Source organism: Protomyces lactucae-debilis (assembly GCF_002105105.1).
Source record: "Protomyces lactucae-debilis strain 12-1054 chromosome Unknown BCR37scaffold_12, whole genome shotgun sequence".
Lineage (NCBI taxonomy): Eukaryota > Fungi > Ascomycota > Taphrinomycetes > Taphrinales > Protomycetaceae > Protomyces > Protomyces lactucae-debilis.
In genome coordinates this window covers 119,804-145,528 of record NW_024468004.1, presented here as the reverse complement: position 1 = coordinate 145,528, position 25,725 = coordinate 119,804, and the positions used below count along the sequence as shown (strand labels likewise).

At 51.0% G+C, this 25,725-nt stretch overlaps 12 protein-coding genes across 12 annotated transcripts; 7 read left to right on the top strand and 5 right to left on the bottom strand.

The window, feature by feature from the left end:
* The first annotated feature begins 3 nt into the window (after nucleotides 1-3).
* BCR37DRAFT_55489 (chaperonin 10-like protein) lies at nucleotides 4-1,647 on the top strand. Its single transcript, XM_040872362.1, has 2 exons — nucleotides 4-536; nucleotides 580-1,647. Exons 1-2 carry the CDS (start codon nucleotides 404-406, stop codon nucleotides 1,569-1,571), a joined length of 1,125 nt encoding a protein of 374 aa, XP_040724504.1. The 5' UTR covers nucleotides 4-403; the 3' UTR covers nucleotides 1,572-1,647.
* A 63-nt stretch (nucleotides 1,648-1,710) lies between these two features.
* BCR37DRAFT_348713 (putative acyl-CoA dehydrogenase) lies at nucleotides 1,711-2,997 on the bottom strand (the record flags this gene model as incomplete). The annotated part of the gene is made up of 1 exon (XM_040867866.1): nucleotides 1,711-2,997. One exon carries the CDS (start codon nucleotides 2,995-2,997, stop codon nucleotides 1,711-1,713), a length of 1,287 nt encoding a protein of 428 aa, XP_040724503.1.
* A 298-nt stretch (nucleotides 2,998-3,295) lies between these two features.
* Nucleotides 3,296-4,955, top strand: BCR37DRAFT_380704 (luciferase-like domain-containing protein). Its single transcript, XM_040869536.1, has 2 exons — nucleotides 3,296-3,660; nucleotides 3,701-4,955. Exons 1-2 carry the CDS (start codon nucleotides 3,387-3,389, stop codon nucleotides 4,903-4,905), a joined length of 1,479 nt encoding a protein of 492 aa, XP_040724502.1. The 5' UTR covers nucleotides 3,296-3,386; the 3' UTR covers nucleotides 4,906-4,955.
* Nucleotides 4,956-4,986: 31 nt separating this feature from the next.
* BCR37DRAFT_55493 (alpha-mannosidase-like protein) lies at nucleotides 4,987-8,473 on the top strand. The gene is made up of 4 exons (XM_040872363.1): nucleotides 4,987-5,697; nucleotides 5,740-5,993; nucleotides 6,033-6,440; nucleotides 6,478-8,473. The coding sequence occupies exons 1-4, from the start codon at nucleotides 5,068-5,070 to the stop codon at nucleotides 8,429-8,431; spliced, it is 3,246 nt and encodes a 1,081-aa protein (XP_040724501.1). The 5' UTR covers nucleotides 4,987-5,067; the 3' UTR covers nucleotides 8,432-8,473.
* On the bottom strand, nucleotides 8,292-10,949 carry BCR37DRAFT_56744 (fungal-specific transcription factor domain-containing protein). The gene has a single exon (XM_040872366.1). The coding sequence runs from the start codon at nucleotides 10,802-10,804 to the stop codon at nucleotides 8,516-8,518; it is 2,289 nt and encodes a 762-aa protein (XP_040724500.1). The 5' UTR covers nucleotides 10,805-10,949; the 3' UTR covers nucleotides 8,292-8,515.
* Nucleotides 10,950-11,414: 465 nt separating this feature from the next.
* Nucleotides 11,415-13,688, top strand: BCR37DRAFT_380699 (peptidase S8/S53 domain-containing protein). The gene has a single exon (XM_040869535.1). It carries the CDS (start codon nucleotides 11,430-11,432, stop codon nucleotides 13,239-13,241), a length of 1,812 nt encoding a protein of 603 aa, XP_040724499.1. The 5' UTR covers nucleotides 11,415-11,429; the 3' UTR covers nucleotides 13,242-13,688.
* BCR37DRAFT_55369 (PLC-like phosphodiesterase) lies at nucleotides 13,421-15,725 on the top strand. The gene is made up of 2 exons (XM_040872360.1): nucleotides 13,421-13,684; nucleotides 13,722-15,725. The coding sequence occupies exons 1-2, from the start codon at nucleotides 13,599-13,601 to the stop codon at nucleotides 15,379-15,381; spliced, it is 1,746 nt and encodes a 581-aa protein (XP_040724498.1). The 5' UTR covers nucleotides 13,421-13,598; the 3' UTR covers nucleotides 15,382-15,725.
* Nucleotides 15,726-17,369: 1,644 nt separating this feature from the next.
* Nucleotides 17,370-18,380, bottom strand: BCR37DRAFT_410273 (uncharacterized protein; the record flags this gene model as incomplete). Its single annotated transcript, XM_040872176.1, has 2 exons — nucleotides 17,370-18,154; nucleotides 18,203-18,380. The coding sequence occupies 2 exons, from the start codon at nucleotides 18,378-18,380 to the stop codon at nucleotides 17,370-17,372; spliced, it is 963 nt and encodes a 320-aa protein (XP_040724497.1).
* Nucleotides 18,381-19,176: 796 nt separating this feature from the next.
* Nucleotides 19,177-19,698, top strand: BCR37DRAFT_338452 (uncharacterized protein; the record flags this gene model as incomplete). Its single annotated transcript, XM_040867300.1, has 1 exon — nucleotides 19,177-19,698. A coding segment is annotated over one exon (522 nt), but the record flags the coding sequence as incomplete, so codon positions are not given.
* A 55-nt stretch (nucleotides 19,699-19,753) lies between these two features.
* BCR37DRAFT_387893 (uncharacterized protein) lies at nucleotides 19,754-20,869 on the bottom strand (the record flags this gene model as incomplete). The annotated part of the gene is made up of 1 exon (XM_040870576.1): nucleotides 19,754-20,869. One exon carries the CDS (start codon nucleotides 20,867-20,869, stop codon nucleotides 19,754-19,756), a length of 1,116 nt encoding a protein of 371 aa, XP_040724495.1.
* Nucleotides 20,870-22,480: 1,611 nt separating this feature from the next.
* Nucleotides 22,481-23,722, top strand: BCR37DRAFT_393498 (RlpA-like double-psi beta-barrel-protein domain-containing protein-containing protein; the record flags this gene model as incomplete). Its single annotated transcript, XM_040871316.1, has 1 exon — nucleotides 22,481-23,722. The coding sequence occupies one exon, from the start codon at nucleotides 22,481-22,483 to the stop codon at nucleotides 23,720-23,722; it is 1,242 nt and encodes a 413-aa protein (XP_040724494.1).
* BCR37DRAFT_380694 (uncharacterized protein) lies at nucleotides 23,431-25,500 on the bottom strand. The gene has a single exon (XM_040869534.1). It carries the CDS (start codon nucleotides 25,115-25,117, stop codon nucleotides 23,813-23,815), a length of 1,305 nt encoding a protein of 434 aa, XP_040724493.1. The 5' UTR covers nucleotides 25,118-25,500; the 3' UTR covers nucleotides 23,431-23,812.
* Between the last annotated feature and the right edge of the window lie 225 nt (nucleotides 25,501-25,725).

Here is a 25,725-nt window from a genome sequence, read left to right as displayed (position 1 = left end):
CCGAGACCTCGTCTGGCACGTCCCTTTTCGAACGTGAGCCATTCTTTGGACCGTGTCTGCAAATGAGCATGCCTGGGTATTCGTCTCCGCATGGCAACAGGCGACTTGGTCGCGACCTCGGACGGCCTACTGCCAAAGTCTTTGAGCTATCAGGACCCCCGAGAGCCTTTGCCCATCGCGATCTGCATCGGACCTGGCTTTCGGGAATTGGCCGCAGTGCGCCTTTCAATTCTCAGATGGTGCAAGATGGTGCAATTCACAGCACAAGTTTCAGGACACCCACCAGGCACCATGCAGCAATGATGACACCTTCAGATGCAACGCGAGTGTCATTCGACAGATCCGACCTACTACAACACTGGAAACCAAGTTTTCTTTTTGCCAGTTGCCATACTTGCTCAAGATGACTACGGGACCTGCTTGCATCTTGCGAGCCATCAAGAGTCACTACCAGCTCACGCACGACTACCCGCATCCCATTGCATCTGCAGACGAAGTTCTCATCCACATTGAGGCAATTGGGCTGAATCCAATCGGTCAGTAGCTTGTCTTGACGAAGAAAATCCACTAACAAAATAGACTGGAAGTCCAATGCTTACGGCTTTGGTGTCTACTCCTTCCCCTGGATCAATGGCAGAGAAGCAGCTGGTACAGTTCTTGCTATTGGCACAAATGTTGGCACGAATCGTGTTGCCGTGGGCGACCGTGTTCTCGTGGCTTCCTCAAACTACCGGGATTGTCGCAGCTCGTCCTTTCAAGAACGATGCGTTGCCTTGCCGGAGAATATTGCGCGCATCCCAGACTATATGTCTTTTGAAGAAGCAGCTACGTTGGGCGTTGGCTTGATTGCCGGTGCCGCTGCGCTGTTCGACAACTTCAAGCTGCCTTTTACAAAACCCAGCCAAACGCCTCAAGAAACATTGCTCATCTGGGGCGGAGCCTCGACTGCTGGTCTTGTGGCTTTGCAACTTGCCAAGCAAGCAGGTTTACGTGTCCTCACCGTCTCATCCACCAAAAACTTCTCCTATCTCATTCAATATGGTGCTGATTTGACGCTCGACCGCCATACGCCAGAACAGGTGGTTGAAGTGGCTCATCGGTATGGTGTACGCTATGCAATCGACTGTGTGGGTGCGGAAACCACTGCATTTGCTGCACGCGCCGTTGCACCGCTTGGTGGGACCGTTGTGGGTCTTGTCAAGCTTCCAAGTCAAGAGAATTTACCTGCTGGTGTCACGGCAGAGACGATCTTGATCAAGCGGTTCCATGAAGATCGGGTATATGGCGATACTTTGATGCGGTTGACTGAAGAGCTCTTGAAGCAAGGCAAGCTCCGTGCTCCTCGCATCAGACTCGTCTCTGGTGGCTTGGCAGGTATTCCACAGGGTCTACAACTACTCCAGGACAACCAAATTTCTGGGGAAAAGGTGGTTGTCAAGGTATCTGAAACTCCGCGGCCTGCCCAAGCAAGTAGCCATGTTGGGTCTGCTTCTGGAACGACTGCAGTGGCGCGATCACGGCCAGGCACACCAAAAGTAGAACATGTTCAACGACAGAGTCTGACTGTTTAGATGATATTTAGATTACTTTCAATGCTATTCTGATGGAGCATTTTCCTATCAATCCATATCAACACACATACACTAATGGTCAAACGAGTCGTGCAAAGGGAAGAAAACTTCTAAGAATGGGAGAGCTAACTACTGTCATCTACGTGTACCAGGTAGGCTTTGGCAATTCGCCTGTGAGCACATATCGGCCCACCTCCACCTTCTTGTACGCAATAGGGTCGTGCAATGTGTGTGTGCGCAGATTCCTCCAGAACCTGTCCAAGCCAACTGAGTTGGCTGTAGCGCGTGCTCCAGTCAGCTCAAAGACCTTGTTAGTCAAATACAGGCCATGGTCGACGATCGAGAGCTTTGCTGTAGCAACATCCACAGCAACCTGAGCACGCTGCTCAGCCGTGACAGACTCTCGTGGTGCATGGGCAAGCGCAGCAATTTGCTTTCCGGTATCATCAATGAGTGCTTCAGCCGCTCGCAGAGTCGCATACAGTTGGCCATAATTTTCTTGCAAGTACCACTCATCGACGGCCTTGTCGTGACCCAACCCACCGCAGTCTTTGGGCCACGCGCGTGTCTTGGTGGCAGAGTAATTGCGAGCAAATTCGAGCGCTCCCTGAGCGATACCAAGGTACTTGTTGGTAAAGTTGAGTTGGATGATTGGCAAAGTAAGTGAGTGGTAGGGAATTGCTTCATATTTCTTGGTGTATGCACTCCAACCAGCAGCACTCTTCCAAGGAGTGCGGACATTGTCAATGACAACACCGCCAGACTCTGTAAGACGCTGGCCAAGATTATCCCAGTCTCCCTTGAATTGAATGCCAGGCTGTCGAGTGGGCACAAAGGCAAAGATGTGATCCTCAGTGCCTTCCAAGACACCTTCCAACACAGTGATATCTGAGATGCGACCGCCAGTGCTGAAGCTCTTGACGCCAGAGAAGCTAATCTCTGAGCCAAGGTCTTTGATCTTGAGATCCGAATCGCGCGGATTGACAGCACCGCCAAAGAAGGACTTGTTGCGGACTTCATTCTCGATGAACTCAAAGTACTCTGCGTCGTTGAAGAGGACACGAGCATGCCAGAACCACACAAGATGATAGCCAAGCAGCTGTCCAATCGAACCATCTGCCTTGGAAACCTCGCGGATGAGTTTGTATGCAATATCCCATGTTCCTTCGGCACCACCAAACTGCTTAGGCCCAAGAAAAGTAACGAGGCCAGATTCCTTGAGCAGTTGCACCTCGCGCTCAGGAATTGCTTGAGCTTGTTCACGCTCGACGGCATCAATGGCAAGGATATCACCCACTTGCTTAGCGCGTGCAATCCATTCGGTTGGCGAAGAAGGCTGCTGCCCCTTTTGCCATTGGCTTATTGCTTCTTGCGTAGCTTGCTGAGCAGAGACTTTGTTGCCGTTTGATGCACTGATTCCAGGCATGATGGGATGAACTTTCAGAGAAGATATGAGCTACACTGACCGTGTTTTAATCAGTAATGCTCGAGCAAGCGCGCCATGTCAAGGAGCGATGGTGTCAACACCCTCGCAAGCCCCTGTAAGCGTGATTGCGGATCGAGCGCAAGTGTCAAGAGCGCGCATCGATCACACGAGATGTAGCATGTCACATCAATTGCTAGCCGCGGAAGATGTGGAGAGGTGAGGAAATGGCGTGCGCACAACAGTCAATTGAATGATCTGCGAAAGTTATCGCGATATACCCGAGCAGATGTCGTCTTTCAACGTTCAGTTGACACCACTTGCCAGGAACGTGAAGCTCTCTAGCGCAAGCAAGGCGTCATCTTCATGTGCCCCCAGGCGATCTAGTATATATGGCACACGCCCGCATGTACCACCTGAACGAAGCCAATACCCGAAACACAATCATGCCCAGTGTCGCTTCGCAAAAGAAGCAGCTCATTCTCAATGCCTTTGACATGGCATGCATTGGCCACCAGAGTCCTGGTCAATGGCGCAAGCCGGGTGACAAGTCTCCCAACTACAAGGATCTAGAGTACTGGACAGAGCTGGCGCAGCTGCTCGAAAGAGGGAAGATTCATGGCATCTTCCTTGCCGATGTCTTGGGCTCGTACGATATTTATCAAGGTTCGACACTCGTGACAGTATTCAACAGTGCTAACAATAGGCAACATCAACCCAGCAATCCAATCGGCGGCTCAATTCCCAGTGAATGATCCAGCTTATTCGATCCCGGCCATGGCGGTTGTGACCAAACATCTGGGTTTTGCAGTCACTTCGTCCACGACTTACGCACAGCCTTTCGATCTAGCACGCCGCTTCTCAACACTGGACCATTTGACGAAGGGCCGTATCGCTTGGAATGTTGTGACCTCTTACCTCGACTCGGCCGCTCGAAATCTCGGCTTGGGAGACAAGCAGATTGCACATGACAAGCGTTACGAGATGGCTGACGAGTACATGACTGTTGTGTACAAGCTGTGGGAGCAGTCGTGGGATGAAGATGCTGTTGTCAAGGATGCCGAGCACGATATATTTACCGATCCCTCCAAGGTGCACCGCATCAACCATGAGGGACAGTACTTCAAGGTGCCTGGCCCGCATCTCTGTGAGCCTTCGCCACAACGTACGCCGGTCATTTACCAAGCTGGTACGTCAGGACCTGGCAAGAACTTTGCAGCAAAACACGCAGAGGCCATCTTTGTGTCCGGCAACACACCTGAAGATCTTCGGCCGTCTGTGGATGATGTTCGCGCTCTCGCAGCGAAGCAAGGCCGAGACCCAAAGTCAATCAAGGTCATTACGCTTTTGGGAACAATCATTGGAGATACCGAAGAAGAAGCACAAGCAAAGTATGCCGACTTCCAAAAGTATGCTAGCGAAACAGGAGCTTTGGCGTTGTTTGGTGGTTGGACTGGAGTGGATTTGTCAAAATACCCTATTGATGAAGAACTCAAATTGTCCGCCGCAGGATCGAACGCCATCCAGTCAGCTCTTGAGAGATGGTCAAAGGCTGCTCCTGGCGTTGAGAAATGGACACCTCGAACGGTGGGCAAGCATATTGCAATCGGAGGTCTTGGTCCAGTTGCTGTTGGTACAGCATCCTCTGTAGCTGACCAGCTCGAACGATGGGTCGAAATTGCTGACGTCGATGGCTTCAACTTGTCTTATGTGGCAGCACCGGGGACCTTCGAAGATGTGGTCAACAAGCTAGTTCCAGAGTTGCAACGACGCGGCATATTCCACACAGAGTATGAAGGCAGCACCATGCGTGAAGGCATCAACCAAAATGCAGGAAGCGGTAGATTGAATGCAGACCATCCAGCACATCGTATTATCTCGGACAGGATTCCGGATCCTGTCTCAGAATAGTAGAACATAGTAAGCAGGCCATGGAAGCAAAATAGACTTCTGGCGCGTCGTTGAATCTGGCTGGTCTGCTCCATCTGAGAGCGCCACACGTCCCCCGCAAACGCAACTCGCGATGTGATTGAGCCAACGTGCGCCGGCTCTCATCTTTGCGCATACTCTACGATGGGAGGCGCTACTAGACGGGAGTGTCCAAGCTCTTCGCAGCCATATGCGCGATACGGTGGTCGTATCCGAGGTCCCGAGATCAGGCACATCGACACAGACCGTCTTGACCAGTTCCGTTCCACCGGCGAGTTCAGGGACGTCAACTTAATGTCTATGATGGAACACGGGCGCGTTGACGACACCAAATTTCTATCGCTTGAAGTGTATTCTCCGTCAAATTTAGAGCGCCCGCTCTTCAAGGATGCTGTCAAGAATCAATTCTGTCCAGCCAAGAAGGGGCAGTCTTTTGGTCCATCCTGGAGCACGCACTGGTTTCGCGTCACAATCCATCAGGTGCCAGAAGAGTGGAAGAAGCTTGAAAGGATCCAGCTAGAATTCGATCTGCCAGAAGCGATGGTCTATAGCGAGGATGGGGAGCCCTTACAAGGCCTGACTGGCGGCAGTGAAGCTCGAAGAGTGGATTTCATCCTTACTGATGGAGCAAGATCGAAGAAGACGGTCTACTACATTGAGGCAGCGATGAATGGGCTCTCAGGTCTGGGACAAGGTAGTTCAATCCAACCTCCAGACCAGAATCGATATTTTACGCTTGACTCGGCAGATCTAGTGGCTCCCAACATGACGGCCGTATGAGACTGAAGCGCCTGAAAATAGCAAAGCTAACTCCAGGTCCGTTTGTCTTATGATTTCTGGATTCTAAAAGACCTGGCCAGGGAACTACCCCAGAACGGCTTTGAATCGCATGAAGCGCTCGCAGCAGCAACTAAAATCATGAACACCTTTCAGCGTGGCGATCAGGCAAGCCTGGACGCATGCAGAAAGATTGCAGACAAGGTTCTTGGGCCGCAACGTGATTCGGCAGCGGTCTACAAGCCCGATGACAGCGTCTACGTTACTGCTATTGGCAATTGTCACATCGATACGTAAGCTGTCAGCAACCATCTGGCGAATCTAATGCACAGTGCATGGCTTTGGCCCTTTGCAGAAACACGTCGCAAGATTGGACGTTCATGGGCATCTCAAATTGACTTGATGGAACGCTACCCAGAGCATGTCTTTGCTTGTTCACAGGCACAGCAGTTCAAATGGATGCAGCAAGACTACCCAAAGTTGGCCAACAAGATTGCACGCAAGATCAAGGATGGTCAATTTGAGCCCATCGGTGGTTCTTGGGTCGAGATGGATAGCAACTTACCATCTGGTGAGTCGCTTGTCCGCCAGTTTCTTTTCGGCCAACGCTTGTATGAGAAGCAGTGTGGTAGGCGCTGTAAGGTTGCATGGCTACCAGACAGCTTCGGCTACTCGAGTCAGTTTCCGCAGCTTGCTCGTCTTGCTGGCATGGATTACTTCTTCACACAGAAGCTCTCTTGGTAGGGTGGCACCTCATCAATCAAGAACTAACATTAGGAACAACATCAACACCTTTCCCAATACAACCATGAACTGGCAAGCCCTTGACGGCACTCAGATCCTGACGCATATGACTCCAAACGAAACTTACACATCGAATGCTGATCTTGGTGACGTTATCCGATCACAGAGCCAGCACAAGTCTTTGACTGAAGCCAAAGATTCATTGCTGGTCTTTGGATTTGGCGATGGCGGCGGTGGGCCACACAAGGACATGTTTGAGAAGCTACGTCGATGTCGTGGTGCTGCCAATACGAATGCACCTTCTCTGCCCAAAATCAAGTTCAACACAGTGGAACGCTTCTTCAGTGATCTTGAGCGTAATTGTAATGGTGGCAAGGATCTTCGAACCTGGGTGGGCGAACTATACTTTGAGTTTCATCGTGGCACCTACACATCACAGGCGTTGACCAAGAAGAACAACCGCAATGCTGAGCGAATGCTTCATGAACTTGAATGGTTCGGTAGTGCTGCAGCTTTGTGCGTGAAGACGTACACTTATCCGCGAAAAGCCATCGAGGCATTATGGGAAGATGTGTTGCTCTGCCAATTCCACGACGTGCTACCTGGAAGCTGCATCGAGATGGTCTACAACGACGTGCACAAAATGCATGCAAAGGTGCTTCAGAAAGGAGTTGTACTCATCGATGAAGCTCTGTCGGCTTTAGGAGTAAGCAACTCTGTAGCTTCAGACACTGTACAGACTCGTCGCGATGTCATCATCAACAGTCTGCCATGGGACCGTTCAGCCATCCTCGAAGTCAGGGGTCAGCTGGAGTTGGTTCATTCTCGCTCCTCTCTAGGGAGCTTGACTGTCGGCGACAAACTTGGTGATGTGCGTGTGGAGCAACTAAATGATCGCGCTTACATGCTCGAAAACTCCGACGTCCGTCTACACATCGAGGATGGTGCAATAAGAGTCTTTTATGATGTCAAGACAGACAGAATGCTACATGGAGACACGATTTCGAAACCCCTCAACCAGTTTGTACTGTTCGAGGATCAGCCTCTCAACTGGCAAGCATGGGATGTTGAGATTTATCACCTCGACAAAGAGCCGCGAGTGTTGAAACCTTACGCCTCAAGAATTCTGCTCAAAAGCTCACATCGGGTCACCATCGAGTTTGAATACAAAATCTCGGAAGTGTCTAGCATGGTCAACACGATTTCGCTCGATTCATCCGCAGTGAATAAGCCGAAGCATTGCCAAGTGAATTTCGAATGCAAGGTCGATTGGCATGAAAACAAGTCATTCCTCAAGGTCGAGTTTCCAACAAATCTGCACGCGAACGAGGCGAGATACGAGACCCAATTCGGTGTCAACACTCGGCCTACACACCGCAATACAACCTGGGACGCGGCGAAGTTTGAAGTGTGTTGTCACAAATTTGCAGACTTGTCTGAGGCACGCTATGGTCTCGCCATTCTCAACGATTCAAAGTACGGGTTTGCCACACTTGGCTCAAATATGACTTTGTCCCTTTTGCGCGCACCTAAAGCACCGGATGCCACGGCAGACATGGGCATGCACCAGTTCCGATATGCCATGCTGACTCATGCGACTAGCTTCGAAGGCAGCGATGTGACGCGCCTCGCTGCCGAATTCAATAATCCGTTGAGACTGGCGGCTACTGATCAAACTGACCTTTTGGTGCAACAAATCGCACTTGTGCCATTACCCGATGCTAGGGAGAATCACACTGACCATGTCATTCTCGATACAATCAAACTCAGCGAAGACAATGATCGCGCTATTGTCCTGCGCATCTACGAGGCCATTGGCGCTGGCGGGCATGTTCGGATCTCGGTACCGACGCAATTTGGTCGCGTGCGCCATTCCTGTCTCGTGAACCTACTCGAGGACGAGTGCCTCGATCGTGGTTTGTGCTTCCCTGACGTTAAGATACGTCCATTCGAGGTGCTCAGCATCAAGTTGGTACTTGATGACTGAGTGAGGCAAAGAACTTGTTCTTGTCACAGTAGCTGCCAGAAGAATTTATGAAAGCTATATAGATAGTGAGCCACAAGATTTCGTTTATGTTGGAAGTGCAACATTTGAGCTCGCGTAGCCGCCCGATGGCCCATGACTGCCACTACCACTCGTACCCGTCATCAATGCACTCCATTCCTGATCAAGTGCGTCTAGCTCGGACCAAGAATCACCTTGCATAAATGCCAGCAGAGAACCTTCATGAATTGACATCAGACCTGCATGCGGATCCATGAGTAGATCGTTCACATTGCCATTCGCATGCTGAGCTGCAGATCCTGCAACATTGCTATCAAAGGCGAGAAAGGGCGCATAGTCATGCAACCCCAAACCTGGCGACGGGTGTGTCAAAAGACCTTGCGAATCGCGTGGTAGAAGCGATGGATCATGCATAGCAGGAGATGTGTCCTTACTGCCACTGTAGACATGCCCATCATCATGCAGCAAATCAGCAGCTTGCTGGTGTGGCTGATGCAAGGAACTGTCTCGTGCTTCGCTGCCGGTACTGATTGCCACAGTTCCTCGCATGTTGGAGTACTCATCACGCGATCGTTGTTGAGGCAGGTCCATCGGTACTTGATGCAAGTTGCCAAAGTCAAGCACTTTTGAGCGATACTCGGCAAAGTAATCGGTTGTCGTGTGCGCCGTGCGGCCTTCTCTTGCGAATTTGTGGTGAATTTCAAACAGCTTGGTGAGTGTATCGGTCCAGTTGACGACCATGCGCCATTTGTGCTTGACACTGTCCAGGTGATGATAGCCTAATTCGTAAAGAGTCCTTGCGCGTGGCGAGATAGCTGGATCTACCCAAGGGAAGGCATCCAAGTAGGCAAGAATGTTCGCCGCGCTGAATACGCTGAAGAGCAAGAAGGGTGTCGTCAGGGCATTACCAGTCTCTAGTAGTTGTCTGTTGAGTTCAATGATTTGTTCAGCTGCTGAGAAGCATGTATGCGCGCTTCTCTTCCAGAAGCCTTCAGGCTCAACCCAGCCGCGATCAGCAGCTTCGCGTGGACCCTTTGGATCTTGCTTGGTTGGTGCAAAGGTCAGATATGATCTGTGCGTAAACAGCAAACCATTGTAGTAAACGATGTGCATCAAGGCCCAGGACGTATGTCTTTGAGACAGCTGAACAAGTGTCGTATGCTCATTGTAGCGCAGAGACTTTGGAAGTCTCGCATGCCATTTGCCAATCATCTGATCCACTTGAAAGAACTCTGACGCTGGATCCCACGGTGCAAGTTCATCTTGGAGCCAGCGCCGTGCGCAGCTCCATTGCGCCATGCGCGACCAAATATCGACCAGCTCGATAAGCATAGCCATAGTTCCAGTACACTCGGGCAGAATTTCAACAGATTGCAAGTCCTCGTTGAGATGGCGCTCTGCTTCAGGTGTGCCATAAGTAAAGTTGAGATTATCTGCGGGGAGTGGGATACTAATGTCGCTGTTGCTGATGGTCAATGGGCGACCCCTGCCATTTGACAAAAAGCGATCCATGAGGTAGGCCGACCAAAATGTGCGCCTTCTGGATTCAGTGACAATCCATTCCGTCGAGTTGAGCTTGTTACGTGGCGGATAGGATCCTTCACTGCCAAGATCAAGGACTTGCGCCATTCTGATTGCGACACCAACATAAATGAACGCTGCAGCGCCTTGTGAAGCACCCCATAGGTGCAGACCTACCATCAGAAGCGCCTGTATGCGTGTCACGGACGGTTTGTCAATATCTGGCACAAGCAGCGCTAAAGTCTTTTTGCAAAAGTATTCACACGCAGCTGCTTCGTTCTCAAAATCCTTGACAACGGTATTGCAGAAGCGTGCAGACAACGTCAGTACTCCAAGCATCAAGACTGGCTCGACATCATTGTTTCGCAAGCTGCGCAAAAACGTGGGCTTGTGAAAGAAAGAGAAGATGTCATTGTTGAAGTGCTGCATGTAGAGTTCGACAGCTTCCTCCAAGATTTCTTGACAAGGTAAGCCGGTATGACCAACTTCATACCGCGACTTCTTGAAGCTAGCACTAGACCCTTCTGCAGACGGCGCTGTCGATTTCCGCTTAACAGGCGCAGGCGATTGACCTGGAGAAATGGCATCGTAGTCGTCATGGATCATTTCCGGGATAATGCATTCTCGCTTTGTCTTTTCGCAGTGTCGACAAGGCGGCACACCACGATGGTGGCATTTGATTTTTGATTTGCGGCAATTTGTACAGGCGATGGGTGTCCGCATGGGCCTGGCGACAGAAGTACGACGTGCGAGAGCTGGCGCTAGTGTAGGCGCCTGTATCGCGGCTGCATTTGGTTGCGGCGACGGCTCGATACCTGGTTGGGACGGCTCCATGGTGTAAATGTGCGCCAAGGAGTCGCGGAGAAGCTGATGAAGTGCGACTGTCGCAGGGTGTCAAAGCCTTATTGATCAAATACAAGCGTGAGGACAGCGAACAAGGCCTGAGCTGGTCGGGAGTACTTAGGTATCGTCTGTAGACTCTAGTGCTGCGTATTGCTTGCACTTTGATTTCTGGCGTGGGAAACAGGAAAACCCGAGATCACCACTAGACCAATGCCAGTACTAAAGTGAATACACCTGGAGTCTGCTACTGTCATAACGTTCATCAGAAAGCTGTGCTTCTATACATTCTACACTGTGTCTGCCTGTTCTTACTCTCTTCGTCTCTTTGCGTGTGACGTGACAAATTCCAGACGATGTTTGGCTCACTTGAAGTTTGATCTCTATCAAGCCTCTGGTACACTTGTACGATTGGCCAGCTAGCTGCTAGAGGCTTACCAGCTTGCTGCTTCGGACCAAAGTCGAGGAGTTCTTGCTAAACGACTCGAGTCAAAACCTTTCTCACCAAATAGTTGTGAAACGCCATCAAGATGACCCTACTCTTTGCACCATGAAACCTTGACAGCTGCAGAATTGAACTATAATATGATGGCTCCACTGCTCTGTGGATGGCAGACTCATGATTCATCAAGTACTACGGTTTCTAGTTCCAGCTCTTGTGGTTACTTGCGTATGCACACTTCTATTGTTTCCGGCCCATAACGACAGCGCTGAAAATGGGCTGGCTCTTCAGAGTCTGCTCAAGGAACAGTTGGAAACAATTCCAGCAGGCTGGAGTTACCACGCACCAGCACCACCAGACCATCAGATTGAGTTGCGCATTGGACTCAGCAAGCCAGACACCCACGACAAGCTTGAAGCACAGCTGCTGCAAACGAGCAGCCCGACACATGATCAGTACAGGCAGCACCTATCGAAAGAAGAAGTTGACAAGCACTCTCGGCCATCTTCACAAGCAGTTTATTCAGTCAATCGCTGGCTTGATCGACATGGACTGAAATCAAACAACCTGCGGGCTGGCCATGAAGGCATAATCAAATTGCGGCTTCCTGTGCATCAAGCAGAAAACCTACTCGCCGTCAAATTTGGCATTTACAGCAATTCGGCTGGCAAACGGATCATTCGCACTACTGAGTACTCGCTGCCGTCGTTTGTTCACAGCCATATTGCATTCATTCAGCCGACCACGCACTTTGGGACGCCCAGAGCACTTTCTCGCCGACGTGGTTCTGAACCAACCTTCTTTGACCGACACGATGGCGATGGTCTTGTTGACCTGCACTGCGACAACTTCATCACCCCGCGATGTCTCCTCGACATGTACAACATTACTGGTCAAGTAAAGGAAATTTCCAACAAGTCGCGCTTCGCTGTCGTGGGTTTCCTTGACGAATCTGCAAACAAGCACGATGCGGATCTCTTTATGAACAGATTTGTGCCGGAGATGCGTTCAGAGATTGCATTGTCTGCCAACGACTCTTTCCATGTGACTACTTTGCATCGCGGCAGCGATGATCAGTCTGCGGACAGTGGCACGGGCGAAGCGAATTTGGATGTCCAGTATGCTTTGTCCTTGGCACAAAGGATTCCAGTCAACTTCATCTCTGTTGGAGGCAGAAGGCAAATGGCTCCAGATGAGACAGCGCCGCCGATTGCAGATGAAGATGAGCCTTGGCTTGAGCTCATCGCTCATCTCGAATCCTTACCAAATGACAAGCTACCCCAGACCATGTCCATCTCGTATGGTGACTACGAGAAGGATATCCCACGGCCCTACATGGTCGCTGTGTGCGATGGCTTCATGCGTCTCGCACTTCGCGGTATGAGCATTCTCATCTCTTCTGGTGACGATGGCGTCGGTGATTCAAGGACTTGTGGCAACGACACAATGCCTCACTTTGTGCCTGAGTTTCCAGCGAGTTGCCCGTTCGTCACGACTGTGGGAGCCACGACCAAGCTGGACGAGGTGGCTGCTGCTCTCTCAGGAGGCGGCTTCTCCAACCATTTTGAAAGGCCGCTCTACCAAGATGAAGCAGTACAATCTTACCTCTTCAAGCTCTCAGGAAAGCATGCCACATCTTTTAATCGCTCAGGCAGGGCCTTCCCGGATGTAGCGGCGCAGGGAGTCAACTACATGATTTACTTGAAGGGCAAACATGCCATGACGAGTGGGACGTCTGCCTCTGCACCCACGTTTGCTGCAGTGATTGCACTCGTGAACAACAACCTCATGGTCAATGGACGGCCTCCGCTTGGCTTCCTCAATCCATTCTTGTACGGCGCGGGACGGACTGGTTTGCGCGATATCACAGCTGGGCGCAATCCTGGGTGTGGCACAGATGGGTTCGGGAGTGTGACTGGTTGGGATCCTGTGACGGGCCTTGGAACGCCTGACTTTGGTGCACTATTGCAGTTGAGCATGGAAAATTAAGTAGCAGATTGATGTGTAGGACTAATCCCATGGCCTGGGGCACAGCTAGCTTCTCGAATCTGACAGTCGACATCTTCGGTGAGATGCATAGCTAGGAGATAGATAGACACAGAGCAGCTTGAGCAGGCACAGAAGATCTCGTTGCTTCAAGTCGCGAAAAGTCTAAATTTGATCTCCGCAGAAATCAACAAAGAGCCGAAGCCTCAGACCGCATCTCCGTGACCTGCGCTCAAGACACCTCCTGTTAGAACACGCCCTGTCTCCTGAGGGCGCTTTATCGTTCGCTCTTCATCACACTCGCTCTGGAAAGCAAGCGCGCATCAGTGCTGGTCTCTGCATCGACACTCTCGACTCGGCATGCGAGCGTTCTGGAGGCGCGTGTGCTTCTTGTCATTTCTCGCACTCTCTCCTGTCGACGCAGCAGGCTGTAACGGTGATGCAACGTATGTTATCACTCTCGAGAGTCTCTGTTAACAAAAGTCTTTGCGCAAAGTCCTATTCAAATGTCACTTTTGTTGGCGCGCACAACTCTTATGCTGTCGGCTCTAGCTTGTCAGACAATCAAAACTACGATGTCACGACTCAGTTGAAGGATGGTGTCAGGCTCTTGCAAGGTCAAGGTCACAATGGAACAAATAAAGGAGGCTCGCTCATTGAGCTATGCCATACATCATGTGCTTTGGCGGATGGTGGAACACTCGAATCATATCTTGGCAAAGTCAGAAGCTTTGTTGAGGACAATCCAACAGAGGTCATCACAATCCTATGGGTCAATGCGGATAATATGCCTGCAGCGAACTGGGCAAAAGCGTACGAGTCCAGCGGACTGAAGCAATACAGTTATGTGCCAACGACTGAATCTGTCACAAGCTGGCCCACCTTGCAGCAGCTTATCGACAAGAAGACAACGGTCATAAACTTCATCACCTCACAACAAGACTTTGCCAACTTTCCCTACCTAATGCATGAATGGAGCAATGTCTGGGAAACTCCGTATGAGAATCTTGACTACAAAAAGTTCACCTGTGAACTCGACCGTGGATCGAGTGCATCAGGTCTATACATGGCCAACCACTTTGTCTACAAAGAACGCACAATCTTGGGCCTCACCATTGACTCACCCGATACTGCCAATCTGGCCAACACCAACTCACTCGATAGCGTCAACGATCATGGCGAGATGTGTGCTGCTAAATGGGGTCGCTACCCAAACTTTTTCCTTGTGGACTATTATGAGTCTGCTGGTGGTGGCGCAATGCGAGCTGCTGCACTCCTCAATAATGTTCAGTACCAGGCGGTAGCACTCGGGAATGGCAAGACAATTGGCGCCATCAAAACATTCTTCAAAGGGCCAGACGGTATTCGCAACATTGGGCTCGTTGCAGGCGGCGGCGCATTGTTGCTTGTACTTTTGTGGATTGCATGTTGTTGCTGTTGTCGTCGCAGAACCAGACGCGCAGGTCGGCGAGCAGAGTCGCATGTTCCCTGGCAGACGCAGAACAGCAGTCCGAAGCCATACGTTCAGGCTTCCAAGCCTGTCGAAAAAGAAGCCACGGAGCAGAATGCTTATGAACTGCTCGAGAAGGACTCACCAACAAGAAAGCCAGTTTCTACGGGTGCTGCTGCCATCCTTGCGCCCAAACCATTCTCGGGACCGCCATTACGATCTGCAGTTCCTGGCTATCAAGCACTTCCACTCAACCAGTCTCCAGAGGCACAACGACCATTGCCAAGTCCGCCACGTCGGGCCGTTCAACCTTATGGCAATTATAATGACGGTTCACCACATGCGTATGCACAGGGCCGACAAAGTCAACCTCGTCGAATGAGTCCAGAACGACAGCATGGGCGTATACCTGATGATATGAGTGGACCAACACCTTTTGGTGCTCGACCTGCGCCTGGTGCGATTCAGCAGCGACCGCGACCACCGCCACAGCAACAACAGCAGCGCGATCCATTTGGGCAGCCAAGGGGATATGGTCATGTACCTGGGTATGGTCCACCGCCGCGAATGCAACGGCCGCCGCAGATGCAGCCATATCCGAACTCAGCTCCTCACGGCTATAACAATGGCAATGGCTATCCTGGTGCAGGCCAGGCGCCTCGTAGAGATTATGATCAGCATAGCTATCGTTGATGCTCATCAAAAGTACATCTTAGTATTAGGCAGATCAATAGTTTATCGCTGGTGCAATTGACTGGCAGGCCATTAGCCAAGTTTGAGGTAGAAAGGGGGTAGGCCGATGTTTTCAGAATGTTTGCTTCAATACTATAAGAAGAATACAGCTATGGTCGAATGTGGAGGATGAAATGTACTTCAACTCACGGTCTCTGCAGATGCCCAGGGGACTGACTCGCAGCGCAGGACTGGCTGAGGGAGTGAAGACTTCAACAAGCACAATCGCTTGGAACGTGCCTGGTAAGGCGTCTTAATCAAGCAACCTAGATAGTGCAAATAGGATTGTTACGGATAAGGAGCAGGGTAGAGGCTCATGCTCCCTATAAAGAAGAATAAGGTGTACCCATCACGTGAAAGCACGCGATACGCGGCAGAGAGATGCACTAGCATCCACACCAACGCGAGTGGATACTAGACTGCTCAACGACTGTCAAGATCTCTTTATGCGTCAATGGTAGCGTCAATGCCTGATGTTTTGAAGCGAAGAGACCTTAGAGCTTCCAAATGGCCGATAGTTGGCAGGTTGAGTAAAGGTTGTTAATTCAGCGGATTTCAGGGGTTGCCAATCTACGACGTGGAAGAGGAGGTATGGAAGTGGGCGACGAACGGACACGAGAAGAGCTAAGTCTGCTCGCGTTGGACACGTACAGGAATCCTCAAATCAATCGTGCTTATCCGACTTGTGATTCCCAAGCCGGTGCAATAGGTTTGCGATTTGTAGCGCCTCACAGAGATTGCAATCTCCGACCACAAACTTAATTGCTACCAAATCGACGCGCGAGACGCCGAGACCCCAGCTGCATCATGGGAGTCTTGTGCACTAGACTTGTCAGGGATGCGAGATCTGTCAGGGGAATGCTGAAGCTGTGACTGCTATTTGTAGTGTCAGGGGTGTCCTTGATAAAAGGGACCTGCTGGCATATCTAGCAAGAAAGGATACGTATCTAGTGCGAAATCCACATTCTTGTATCGAAGCCTCTCCAGCTCTCAATCTTCCATCCCTAAGCACAGACTGACGTGGCAAGCTATCTCCACGACACACCAAGGGCGAGGCAAACCAGGCTCTGGCCCAAGCCACGCAGCTTATCCTAAGCATCAGCTGCTCAGGATACAGGCTTAGCTCTATCAAGAACAACTCACGCCGTCATAACTGCCGATCGACATGCGACTGAACCAATACAGCACTGCGTTGCTTGCGACGAGTATCTTGCAGTCGACACTTATTGATACAGCGTTTGCAGGCAAGTGCTACGGTACGGACAAATGGTCGCGCCACCTTTCTTGCAAGCAGATGCTGAACTGTGACTTCTGGGTAGCAGTAACCTATTTTGGGGACGCAGAGGATATGGTGAAGAAGGCATGGGAACTCTTCCGACACAACATTGGACCTGATGATGACCGTTATTATACATTCCACGGGGACACGACCAAGGAACCAGTATGGAGACGCCAAGACGGCCGCTACTACTACCACCGAGGGTTCACTTGTTGGCGAGCTTGGGACAGTAACGAGCCATGGTTCGATCATATTTACAATAAGAACGTTTCTGATGCTGTCCCTGGGCAAGTGGTCCTAATGAGAGCCCTTGTTTCTTGCCCACCGAAGCAGCACCCGAAATTGAACGTCCACTGTTGCAACAAGAGGAAAGTGTAAGTCAGATGCAGACCTTCACATGGTCCTCAAGAATAGCTCATTTAGAACGATGGCGATTGCAAGGGTTGAATCGAAGTTGAGCTAGCAGCATGAAGTCTGACGTATTCCTTAGCTTAAGTTTACTTTTACTCTTCCACATCTACGACTCACGCCTACTACATATGATCAGCTGCTTGAGAGGCGGTAGTGCAGGAGAAGTATCCCAGAGCCTTACACAGGCATCATCATTCGGTACCAATTAAGACGTTCCTTGATGACGGTCCCCTTGAGACCCATGCACCTGTTCCTCAATCTAGAACTTGAAGACCTGGTCCTTGCTGTAGCCAAGCTCAGCCAATAGACCGCCAAGATCGCCTTGATCTTTGGGTGACTTTTTATTGGCACAGACAGCTGCGTAGAATCCAGGTGGCCCACACACAAAGGCCTTGAAATCCTTGACGCCAGGTCCAGGAAGCACAGTCTTCAAGAGCTCCTTGCTAATACGACCCGGCTGTCCCGGCCAGTCGTTGGGTGCCTTTTCAAGCAGGTAGAAAGCCTTAAATCTGTCTGGGTGAAGTTGCTCAAGCTTCTCAAACTCGTGCTTGAGAAGGATATCCTCGACTGTGATGTTGCAGGAAACCAGCACAATCTTTGTCTTGTCCTCTGGGTTCTTCATAATGGCGCGAATAAGCTGGTACATGGGTGTGATACCAGTACCAGCAGCGAGAAGACCGACTGTGGAGTGCTTGTTGGCTTCGTACTTGTACTTTTCAATAGGGCCCTTGAACAAGATGCGCTGATCAGCTTCAAGCTCGCAGAGGTGCGTTGACATGGGTCCGTTAGGGTATTTTTTGACCATGAGCTCAACATAGCCCTTGGCATCTTCGTCGGAGATGGGCGTGTATGGTCGAATGGTTGGCTTCTCATCATTGGGTCCCTGATATTTTGTCAACAAGGCAGATGCGACATTGAGACCAATGACATGGTCTTCCGTTGGCAAGGCGAATTTAAGGGTCTTGGTGTTGTGGTTGACCTGCTTCGATTCAATCAGCGGAAGTGAGACCCACTCATTGGGGTCTGTTAGTGCCTTGGGCGAGACTGCCGCTTTCTTTGAGAACCATTCTGCAGAAAGAGAGTTGTAGGCACCGGCGTAGTACGCAAGTCCGGATGCACCTGCAATGAGCGATGCACCGAGCACAAACTGGTTGGTGCTGGACTTTGCAGACCGTGCCGAGCTTGAGAAGCTGCGTGCTTGTTGGGAGAAGGCCGTCTTAAACATCAGCCTGTAGATGTCGTTTGCTGCATTGCTCGAGCATGACGCCATGGAATTCCTTCAGCGAGATCAAGAGGAGCTCCGCCCAAATTTCGACTGCACGATTGCATTTGAGAGTCGGCTGCTGCGGATTTTTCAAGAAAGATTCACACGCGACACAGACAAGGCCAAGAACAAGACATAGATGAGCCTGTCATTGGCATCAGACGATGCAGTCACCGCGCTGGTGGCTGCTGCATTGGGTGTTGAGCCGGCAGCGTCTATTCAAGGCCAAATGAGCTCCCTGAAGCTCGAGGATGGGGCTGCGCTGCAAGGTCCAAACACAATTGCAACGACGCTCGCTCAGAGTAGTCAGAATCAAGCGAGAATAGGAACCACGCCGCTTGATCAAGCGGAAGTGCAGCAGTGGCTGTCCTTCACTGCTTCAGCAGGGCTCGCGGATGATCAGCGACTACTGGAGCTGAACACATTTTTGGCCAATAAGGTGTACTTGGTGTCTCAAGATTGGACTGTGGCGGATCTTGCCGCTGTCGTTCGTCTTCAGGCGGTCGTCAAGGGGATGAACGCACAAAAGAGAAGCACTTACTGCCATGTCACACGCTATTTTGATCACATGCAGCACCTCGATGTGGTGTCATCCTTCAGCGGCTTTCAGCAGGTAGAGATCGATACTACCTTTGACAGAACCGTCACGGTTGCCATCAAGAAAGGTGCACCGAAAGAAGCTGTGCCCAAAGAAGCATCAGCTGCTGATCCAGCAACCACAGTCGCAGATGCAAAGCAAGCGAAAAAGGACAAGAAAGCCGCAAAACCAGCTGCAGCCAAGGTAGAGGTTGTCCTTTCACCATCGCTTGTGTCGTTCAAAGTTGGTCTCATTGAGAAAGCCGAGCTGCACCCAGACGCCGAGTCATTGTATGTCTCCACTGTCAATCTTGGTGAAAGTGAGCCAAGAACAGTCGTGTCTGGTCTCGTCAAGTATATTCCCCTTGATCAGATGCAGAAGCGACTCGTTGTCTGTGTCTGTAATCTCAAACCAGCTGCAATGCGTGGCGTCAAGTCTTCGGCCATGGTTCTCGCTGCATCTCCTGCAGCTGTGGACGGACAGGAGAAGGATCGCGTGGAGCTCGTTCAGCCACCTGCAGGATCAAAGCCAGGTGATGTACTGCAGTTTGCAGGCTTCGAGGGTGAGCCAGAGGCGCAATTGAATCCAAAGAAGAAGATTTTCGAGGCGGTGCAAGTCGGCTTCACAACAGACGATGCGCTTCGCGTATTATACAAGGACCCTCAGAGCTCAAAGTCTGGCTTCCTCGTAAACAAAGCTGGCGAGCAATGCAAGGTCGAGTCGCTGGTCAATGCTTCTATTCGCTAGAATAGGCTGGCTAGCTATCTGCTCGATTAGTCTATGGACACTGATGGACTTCAGCTCAAGCACTTTGAACTCCGTAGTTCTCATCCACAATGCCTCGTGCAAAATCACTAAACTTGAGTTTGCGATTGCCAAGTGTGTCCTCCAAATTGGGCTGCATAAAAACTGCAAGTGTCTGGCGTGAGATGCCAGGCACGCCTGATCCAACAACAAAGTGCGGCACAGCCTTGAGTGAACGATTTGTAGTGAGTTCCAGTGCTTGACCAGTCTGGAAGGCGAGTGCATCGCGTGGGATATTGACCTTGATGACCTCGCCTGCACGGTTCCGAATGTAAAGTCCAGCCTCTGGGTCAGGACTGCTGGAAAGTTCCTGAATCTCATCTGGACTTGTCGCTGATGCGGGCTGTGTTGCTTCATCGATAAACATGGCCGACGTCAGACCAGTCAAACAACCATGATCAAGATGCTCGCCACACCACGGTTGTGGGTCTTCCTTCAATTCCTTGGCATGGGCTTCAGAAATGGCGAAGTAGTGGAGCAGTCGAGCCTTGCACGTACGGCTTCTCGTCACCATGTCGCCTAAGTAGCTCGCTTTATAGCCAGCACTTTCAGGTAGAGCACTTTGTGCATACGCGTCGCAGGCGTGTGCCACGTCGCCGCCAACACTGACCACAAACCTGCTCAGAGTTGTAATTGCATCCTGAAAGCCGTCGAGTTTCGGCCAAAGATTGGGAGTCTCGTATTGTGGAAAGTCTGGTTGAGTAGAGCTACTTGTGTACTCGTGCGTTGGATTAACATAGAATGAACCTTTGAGCTGATCAAGCTTGCCCTTGAAGTTCTCTTTTCCTCGGGACCAGCCAACGAGGTACTTGCTTTCTGCAGACTCGAGTGCACTCAGCTTGTCTGGCGATTGCTTGCCAAGAATAGCTGAATAGGCTAATGCACGATGCCGCATCTGTGGGAAGTGTTCGGGCAAATCTTTGACAATGACGATGCCAAGACAGTGAGGCTCTGGCCCAAATGCTTCACGTAATTTGGGGAACAATGTAGAGAGCTTCTCTGGTGAGGCACCATGAATGTCGTTGTAGCTGATTGAGACTGCTGAGCCTTTTTTGTAGGATGGCTCAGGGGCCGAAGCATGAGAAGCAAGTGATCTTGCTTGGAGAGAGGACATTATGGTCTTTAATCGCAGAGTACGTTGCATACTAGAGCAGCTCGAGCGAGCGTGTCGTGCACTGCAGCCCCTTTTGAGTTGTGGACAAGGTCCTCGACTCCTCGCACGAGGCCGAAATCCGGGGCAAATCCGAAGCGTCTTCTCGGGAAGAGCCTACATGCGTATAATCTCTACTCAGCGATAGCTGTATAAAACCTGCAAGAGTGAAAACAACAGCTCCAATGTAGACGACTCAAACATATGTAATGACTAGATCATCTAGCAAGACTACCTCTACAGCGTGAACATCAGAAGGCAGCTGAGCAGCTGAATCGATTGCTTCGATCCTTTGAATTTGGCAAATGAAACAGGCAGCCAAAAAGCTGCAAGACGAGGATTTAACCAGACAGATCTTTCTTTGCCAATATCAAAGGAACTGGAATCTGGCGACTCTTGACCGTGAGATATTGCGCGCACACAGATTTGCATGCCGCTCTCAGGACGTCGCAAGTTGACTCGCAATACACCAAACCTACAAAATATCTTACCTGGCAGTGGAGCAGCCGTGCATACTTCGATAGGCGAGGCAGGAGAGATCTTACTGACGGCTTATGAACAGACGCAGTGATTGCTCTGCTATCTTGTCAATTTGCGAGGTGTGCTCAGACTCAACGAATTGCTCGCTGGGTGATGATCCTTTAGAACCGCTACTCTGAAGGCTTCGCGCCTGATGCGGAATGTTCCTATTCTGACAGCCTATCTCATCGTCACTCCTCGGGTCGAAAACTAGACTGTCGATCGTTGATGTCTGCAGACTTGGTCATCATCGCCAATGCCCCAAGCAGCATCCACTCGTCATTCTAGCTGTCGACCAGTCGATGATAGGTGCTTTGAGAAGGGACAGCAATGATGGCATACAAAAATCTGATTTAATGAAATCGAGGGCCCGTGAGACGGCCTATCTGAGAGCAAACTCTTTTGTGCTGAGCTGTCCCCATCCTCCCATCCAGCAACATTGCGGTTTGATCTGGACATGGATTGAACAGGAAGCTTGGCCACGATGCTGTTGCTTGACAACATGACGATTACTCTTCGTGCTTTACCTCATTCGGACCAAGTTCTCAAAGAACGCTGGCGAAACATACGAATCTGACAAGCATCGCAACAGCGATCTGTGGCCTCTTCTCCTGATTAGTCCATGTCCTTTACGCAACTCCTTCCGCATGGTCATACGCTAACTGAAACTTCCTCATTTGAAGTCCCAAGGGCACTTGGTAGCGCGAGTCGCCCTTTAACTTCCTCGCGACAATGCTTACGCCGCCCACAGCCTTTAAACACGCAAAGGATTCTGCTTCTATGCCAACTTTGCCAAGCCAAGATTCAGGGGCTGAGCAGGGTCAAATGACAATTTGCTTTCTTGTTTGTGCAGACCACCTAACGTGCATCGCCTGATGCAAACAGCATGCTGATCATTGATCTGCCAGACAGTCAGTGTTTGTCGGCAATATGTCCTTTGGAGATTTTAGGCTGAAAAACATTTATCAGAGCTTGCAGCCAGATTCTGTTGCTTTGTCGTCCATATACACCCACATCACACACGCTCTTTAAACGCTAGTCTACAAAGCTGACGCTATGTACGGCTTCAGCTCTACAACACGCATATTTTTGGCAACGCTTGCACTTAGCAGTAGCCTTGATGCCGTTTTGATACCCGTGCAACTCAAGGACGGCCTACTTGTTATCCAGGCACATATCATCGCACCATCAGCGCCACCAACCCTTGTTGAGACTCCGGATTCCCCATCACTAACACCTTCACCTCCGCCAGCGCCGCCATCGACCGACCCTGTCGGTCCAACAACCCTTACTGTCGTGCCAGTGGTCAATCCCCCAGTGTCGGCCCCATCCGGTGAGGTTCCACCGCCGCCTGCTCCTGGCCTAGAGGTACCGCCAGTCACGACGCAACCAGGGCCACAGTTGCCAAATCCTCCGCAACAGCCAGCACCCGTAGTGGAATCGCAGCAGCCAGCACCTATAGCACAACCGCAGCAGCCTGTACCTCAACCTCAACCTCAACCTCAACCTCAACCTCAGCCTGAACCTCAACCTCAGCCTGAACCTCAACCTCAGCCTGAACCTCAACCTCAGCCTGAACCCCAACCTCAGCCTGAACCTCAGCCTCAGCCTGGACCTACGACTCCGAACAATGGACAAACAATCCGCCAAGACCTCATTCCTATCGGCAAAAGAATGACTGCGCACGCAACAGAGTATGGTGGCAATACGAACGGAGCTTGCGGTATGAACTATAAACCTCCCGCTGGCTGGGGCGGTGTCGCTGTGAGTGTCGATGTTTTTGGTGATGCTTGTGCTTGTGGACAGTGCTTCGAGGCCACGTATGGAGACAAGACAATCAAAGCCATGGGTGTAGATGAGTGCCCTGACTGTCACTTGCAGAACGGGGACGTGCACATGGATTTGTTTCTGGACAGTTGGCTTAATCTAGCGAAGGGCAAGGGCTCTACACTGTCTTTGGGCATCCTGAGAGATATCCAATGGAAGGCTATACCGTGTGGCTTCACTGAAGGCCTGAAGCTGCATTGGAAGGAAGGCAGCAACAATGACTGGGCTGCCCTTTCTGTACGAGGACACAATATTCCTGTCGTCGCTATGGCCGCCAAGCGCCTTGATGTGCCAGACAGTCAATGGATTGACCTCAAACTAGACAAGGACATGGCCTCTTACGTCAATCCGGCTGGTAACTTGGAAGGCTCGCACTTTACCGTCAAGCTGGTCGCGAATAATGGTCAAACCATTGTTCTGGACAAGGCAGAGCGACTCAATTCTGATCAAGAGTTTGGAGTCAACTTTTGATGTTATTCGCTGCAGAGCGCCGGCGCTCTTGCTTTTGATTTTTATACATTCTATATACGCGCTCGTGTAGCCGCTCAACCCGTTTTACCATCAGTGTTTCCCTTCATTGATCCCCGTCTCCAAGACTTGGTCCTCAATTGGCGTCAACGAGTTTGAGCTATCAGGAGGTTCACGTTGCGGGGAGGCTGATGTGCGCTCATCTTCCGACCGTTGAGTCAAAGGTGCTTGTAGAGTCGTACTATTCCGCCGTTTTGAGCCCAGGTATTCCTCTGGCTCTACACATGCTTCAATCTGTTCCTTGTCTTGCGGCAAGAGTGTCCGACTGAGCCATTTGTACTGCGAACTGCCATCCTTTTCGCCATAGACACGCTCCATAATAGCATGCATTGCACGTAAAATACTTGCATGACAAGGATTCCGCGCACCAGTCTTGTCGGACGTCAGGTAGAGTAGTTCCTTGGATGGGTCGCGATAAAAGGCAGCCACTTCAGAAGGTTTAGGCAGACCTACCAGAGGCGTCGCGAGTGGTGAGCCGGTTGCGAGCGCAAGTGGCAACGTGCCTCGTTGACGCGCACTAGCCGAGTTGCATAATGTATGCCAGCGCGCGGCAAGGATGGCGTGCGCATGGTATTCGCATTTGGCATAGCCGTGCGCATTGGCACACGCAGGCATGTGCTCGTACTTGAGCAATAGTAGAATATTGGGAGCACTTGTACGCTCGATGACTTGAGCGTAATTCCGCCAGCGGATCTCGAGCCATGCTTGGAGCGCATAGGGTATGGTGGACCACAGCTCAAACGTACTATACCAAGGCACATCATCCAAGATTGTCTGACATGCGGTATGAAGTACTTGTCGGAGTGAAGGCATGTCTTGGATGAATTCTTGGCAGGTACTGACTGCGAGGAGCGGCTCAAAGATGGACGCACGGGTCATAAGATATTCGGTACACTCCTCGGCGATACTCTCAATCTTGTACTGGAGTGCTAAGCGCAGAGCATCTCGAACATTCTCTGCATGAATAGCGCTGGTGAATTGCGGATAGAGGAGGGCAAACATCAAGTTGAGCCTATCCTCAGAATCGTTGAGCGTCACCTTGCGTACAATAGCACCGCGCGTGCTACTTATACTGGAGCTGTGCTTGTGTGGTGATCGGACACGACCATTGTTACACTGCGGTATGACCACAGGTAGCCGGCGTTGGCTGATGACGGGACTGCAGTAGCACCTCGGACTTGCTTTGATAAGGTCGCGCAGGATAGGTGATTGCGCAGAAAGCAATGCGCTGTGAACTTTGTAGAGAACCTTGTTGTTGGAAACGACGTGAACGTCGGCGTCGTCGAAGGCGAAGACTGCAGAGAGTCGCTCTGACAGGCCCGCTGAGAAGGAACGCATGGGAGCTTTGTCGCGAAGAAGAGGAGAAAGTGTACAGCTTTGGACACGACTGCTAGCTTATAGTGTTCATGAGATCAGACTGCAGAGTGCATTGACCGCAAGGCAACCTTAAGGTTGGCAAGACATTCGATGGGAGGCCTGTCTGGCCCACCTAAGGGCCACATTGTTTTAACAGGCGGCTTATGGCCAGAGCCAAGGTGGTCCAGACGGCGCACGAATCAGTGTGATGTAGAATGCCGCCGGGATGCGCTTCAGTCGCCGAAAAGATCGAGATTCAGCGACTCGGCATCTAGCTTCTCCCAGCTAGGCAGTCTTTGCACGTAGCAGCTTGCCGAATACCGCGATAGTAGCACTATAGAGCTGAGCCCTGTGCGTGTTTGGACCGTGGTCGAGGCTGCGGGCCAAAATTCGAACCCGAAAGTCTGGATCCGGGGCCTGGCCCAGGGGTCTTAAACCACACACGTGACACATCAGATCCTGCAATTGTCCTTGGCTCGGGCTGCAGCACTGGTACCATGGTAACGGACCAAGAGGCTAGAAATGGAGATCGATACGCCAGTACTGGGCATATGCAGTATTATGGACACACTGAGTTCACTACCGGCTGC